We start from the raw sequence: 4,952 nt of genomic DNA, 5'->3' as shown, positions 1-4,952 counted from the left end.
AGAGGGAGAGGTGGTGAGGTGAAGTGTGTGTGTTCAAGTGTGTGAGAGATGTGGATATTTATAGAAAAAGTCGTCTCGATCTTCGCGTAATCTAATATAAAATAATAAAGGTGTACTCTCCCGGGGCCCACTAGTTGGCCGATCCCATTGGGATGTAATGGTGCTCGGTTCGTTTCCAATCGTTCAGTTACGGTCCAGTTTGGTTAAGTGCGTTAAGTGCGAGGTCTAACCCCGTTAGTTGTTTAAGTGCATTAAAAGCGGGTGTTAGGGTAATCAGGGACCCTAACTGGCTCAGAAAAGTACCAATATTAATTTTGGCTATATTTTTTTATGTTCCGGGTATTGTCCGGTTGTTCGGTCGGATAGTAATCCGTTAAAGTGCTTAAGATATCCGTTAAGCGTCATAAATAATATTTTTAGCGACACAATTTATTCTGCAAAGTGTCGGGAATAATTCCTCATATTTTGGCACTTTATTAATTAGCTTGAAGCTAGTGTGTTGATAAAAGTGCTGTGTTTCGTGCTTAAAGTATGTTTTAGGCACATCCAAATCTCTATATCTTATTCCTAGAGACGTAATCATACAACCCTTGTATCCCTACACACACTATGGGTGTAGTAACATAATTCTGGCTCATTCAGGCCTTTAGAGGCAGTGTTTGCCTGATGCTGGCTATACCAGCATGTTTAATAGGTTATCCGTTCAATGCTACTGTGCTTTTGTGCATCATGTTTGTCACTAAGGTTCAGCAAATAAGTAGTGTAGTGACAGGAATATCAAAGTATGATGCAGATATGTACAAGTATCAACAATCAAGTAGCAGTTTATCAGCAAACTCAGTAAAGCACAGTGATTAGGCAATAATTAATAATTAATTAAGTCGTACGGATACCTGGTTTTGAGAGGGTTGTCACAATAGATACGCCTTACCCCCGTTCTTCACATGTTTAACAGCTCTGATTATGGAACACAATTTCGACTTGATGACCCTATCTCCTTGAACACTTACCCGTTTCCCCCCCGAGGTTACTACATGAATGACTTTCTTTTCACATTGAATTTCAGCATGGTTTTAGGCCAGCCAATCCATTCCTACAACTACTTTAAATTCCCCCATGTACATCGGGATAAGATCTATATTAAATTCCTCATCTTCGATTAAGATCTTACAGTTTCTACAAATATCATGTAACATATAGCTTTTAGTATCAGCAACTTCCACTTCTATGGGCACTAACATCTTTTCAAGCTTAAACGATGGATGAACAAACAATTCATTAGAAATAAACGATCTACTAGCCCCGGAATCAAATAATACATTCATAGGCATAGAATTAACCAAGAATATACCTGAGACCACATCCGGGCTAGTCTTAGCTTTATCCGAGGTTAACTGGAACATCCTCCCACGAGCCTTAGAAGACTCATCCTTCTTTCCATCTTTCTTTGCCCCTTGTTGGAGTTTCGGACATTCCGCTTTAATGTGCCCTGTTTGGTTACAATTTTAACACGCTTTTGAGTTTTCGGGGCACCAATAATACGGATGTCCCTCTTGCCCACATTTATAGCACCCTTTCTTTCCCAACAACATTCACCCGAATGATGCTTCCCACATGTCTTGCAAGTCGGAATCCCACTACTTGTCTTCCCTTTCCTGTTTTGATCTTGATATTTTGCCTTTTTCGATGGGTTTGTGTTGGTGGGCTTCTCCGCCACCCTTTTCTCTCCCCGTTCAACTTGCCTTCTTAACTCGATCTCCCTATCTCTTGCCCAGTCAATTAATTCATTCAACGTTGCACACTTGGAGGGATTTACAAACCCCCGATATTCAGCCTTTAACATAGCATGATAACGTATGATTTTAACCTTTCAGTCCCCGCTATCTCCCCACAGAATTTCACCTTCTTAAGGAACTTATTTGTTATTTCGATGATCGTTTCATCCTTTTGTCGAAGACGTAAGAAGTCTTCTTGAATCTTATCAAGTGTGGATTGTGGGCTATGATATTTCAGAAATGGTTCCTTGAACTCTTGCCATGTTAACATTACTTTGTCATCCCCCAAATCCTTCGAATGTGCGTCCCACCAATCCTTTGCTTGGAGTTGTAGGAGACCTGTAACAAACATCACTTGATCCTCCACTTCACATCTACTTCGTACAAACACTGCCTCGGTGCTTAAAATCCATCTTTGATAAGCTATCGGGTCAATTTCCCCTTTGTACGGCAAGGGGTTACATGCCATGAATTCCTTGTACGTGTACCTTCGTGTACTTTTCTTTGTTTGTAGTTCATTAATCATCGCTTTTAGTTCTTCCACCTTGGACGTTACTAAAGTATCGATTACCCCCAATACTTGACCTTCCACCTCTTGAGCTAGTCGAGGAATACCAGCTTCAATCGCTTTCTCTACTTCTTCCACAATCATTGTTCTCATTTCATTTCGGCGTGCTTCATCGTCATCATTTACATTTACCACATCAGCCATCTACATAAAACATTTATTAACTTCATTAGATTTCATTTCATACTTCCCACCATCATGTTTTAACATCATTTTATCATTACACATTCCATGCATCATTCATACTTCATGCCTTATCGTCATTGACGATCGTATCGTATCATTCTTTATTTTAAACATTCATTCATCCTTTCTATCATATAACCATACTAGTGATACGTAGCTCTCATTCTTTGTTGGTGCATTCATCTGTCGTCTTCGTCTTATGTCGAGTCTCGGGTTCGTTGCGGATCCGATTAAGAATGACATCACATGTGACATCACATAAGTGACATCACAAGTGACATCACAAGTACATCACCTAGGTGATATCACATGTGACATCATGAAATATGTTAATTGAATGTTGGCCGTTTGAATATGTCATTTATGATGATGTTGACCGTTTGAAAGGTCCAATTACATGAAGGTTTCGCTTGAACATGATTTTAGGAGGTTTCGCTTAAGTTGTCTAGTGTATCTTCAAGCGAAACATGAGTACTATAAATAGGCTAGTGGTTACTTCATTTGTAACAGAATTTGCAGAGTGATACCGAGGTGCTGCCGGTTTTTCCTTTGACTGTAAACATTGTAAAATCAATATACAAGAGGATTAAAGTGTGAATCAAGCTGTTTTTACATCTGTTTCTTAGTTTCCGCCTCTGAAACGGATTTGAGCTCTTCCGAACGACTCGTTTAGGTCACAATCCGATCCTACATTCTTTCTAATACATAAAAGAAATTACTCGCGACTAAATCATACTTAAACTTTCTTTGGAAACTCAACGTTTCCGACAACCAACGTCATAGTATTCTTTATCCCATATACCTTGGTATCACCTTCTTTTTTTATTCTTTTTATCCCCATTTTATATATTTCTGGTTACAAATTCAATTGAATCGACATTTAATTGTGTTTTATTTGAATATTGTAGTTTCGGAAAGCTTGTTGGTGATTCATTGCGGAAAACTCAAGAAAATATGAAGTTTGTGGAAATTTTGCCCAGACACAGCTGTGTTGGTTATCTGAGTACAAAGTCACACAGCTGTGTCAGCCTTGCCACACACCCTGATCTCAACGACAAGCATCAACGGTCCACACAGCTGTGTCACTTAACGACACAACTGTGTGCGGCGCCATATCTGATATAACCTAATGTTTAGCTCCCATTTCATTTGACCCGTTCTAACCCCCAAACTGATCCGATTCTACCCACATCTCTCCACAACATCCCGTAACCATTCCATATCATTCCGTAATTAAATTATTCGTAATGCAAAAATTTCAACTTTTAAAATACTTACTTGCTTTGCGCCGCGGATCGAACACACACTTCTCACGAGCTTTCAGTTTGAGTTCAAGCACTTGATGCTTAAATCCCTCAAACCTAGGCTCTGATACCAACTTGAAACGCCCAACTTTTCTCATTCGACTATTAACATAGAAGTTCTTAAAATTTTACAAAAATTTTGACATGACCCGTTTGTATTAAGGACCTTTCCCCCTGTTTTAACAACATCATTTTAATTAAGTATTACGACACTTTCAAAATAACAAAGTCGTGACCATAAAAGGTTCACCAGAACTATTTTGTACATACTACAACAAAAGGTTTAGAAATCCAAACTACTTACTAACAGACTAAACCCAAGTTTGACATCATATTACAAAATGAAAACTATGACCCATTCATAATTGACAAATTGAACCGGAAGCGTGCAGAAAGGTCGACATTGTGTGTTCGGTCCGGGTGCGCCACAATCAAGCAAGGGATTTACCTATCATTCACAACAACAAAACATTATTAGTTCATAACACATAGCAATTTAAATCCTTTAATTACCTATCATTGTTCAACCCGTTAACATGACATGTTACCTTATTAACATCCTTACTTCCATTCGGATACATCCAACATATCCCTTTCCGACTCATTCGCAATGAATCGTTACATACCATACTTTCCAACATACTTACATTATTTGACCTGTTATGAACAAGTCAATACCACACATTCCAACAATCAATCTACCTAAGATTCCGACCCTTTTAAACGGGTCCTTTCACATTCACTACAACATCATCTTTAGAACATTTCTCAATTCACTCTTTGTATCAAACCAATCATGACCCGTAATGAAAATTTACAACAAGTCTATAATATCAAATACTACCATTCATAAATCTACATTTAGAGTAAATAAAGTTCATATGAACTTACCGGAGTCGTGCGCTCCTAATGCTTTCGCTTGACTTGATTCTCCTCCTTTCTTCGACCCTAAAGGTTGTATCACAATTGCGTTTAGTTTTTGCATTATACATCATTTACACGCATTTACATCATTCACTCTAACGTTCATTACTCATATTCATATTCCACGCCATCATTAGATCTTTTTAAATCTAAAATTCTTCATATTCATACATAATCAATTCAGCTCAAGCATTT

General features: G+C 38.2%; 1 protein-coding gene across 1 annotated transcript; it reads right to left on the bottom strand.

The window, feature by feature from the left end:
- Window positions 1–1,073: 1,073 nt before the first annotated feature.
- Window positions 1,074–2,607, bottom strand: LOC110881803. The gene is made up of 4 exons (XM_022129953.1): window positions 2,590–2,607; window positions 1,903–2,487; window positions 1,543–1,834; window positions 1,074–1,489 (listed from the first exon to the last, which is right to left on the bottom strand). Exons 1-4 carry the CDS (start codon window positions 2,605–2,607, stop codon window positions 1,074–1,076), a joined length of 1,311 nt encoding a protein of 436 aa, XP_021985645.1.
- Between the last annotated feature and the right edge of the window lie 2,345 nt (window positions 2,608–4,952).

The sequence above is a fragment of the Helianthus annuus genome, chromosome 10, assembly GCF_002127325.2.
Source record: "Helianthus annuus cultivar XRQ/B chromosome 10, HanXRQr2.0-SUNRISE, whole genome shotgun sequence".
Classification (NCBI taxonomy): Eukaryota; Viridiplantae; Streptophyta; class Magnoliopsida; order Asterales; family Asteraceae; genus Helianthus; species Helianthus annuus.
The sequence above is the reverse complement of the archived record's forward strand: the minus strand, read 5'-3'. Positions and strand labels throughout refer to the sequence as shown.

Excerpts from the sequence above, each read along its gene's own strand:
- LOC110881803 (XM_022129953.1), bottom strand. Across the intron at positions 1,835-1,902 it reads CAAATAAGTTCCTTAAGAAG|GCTGAATATCGGGGGTTTGT; the intron begins GTGAAATTCTGT and ends GCTATGTTAAAG. Across the intron at positions 1,490-1,542 it reads TGTGGGCAAGAGGGACATCC|GGCACATTAAAGCGGAATGT; the intron begins GTATTATTGGTG and ends GTAACCAAACAG.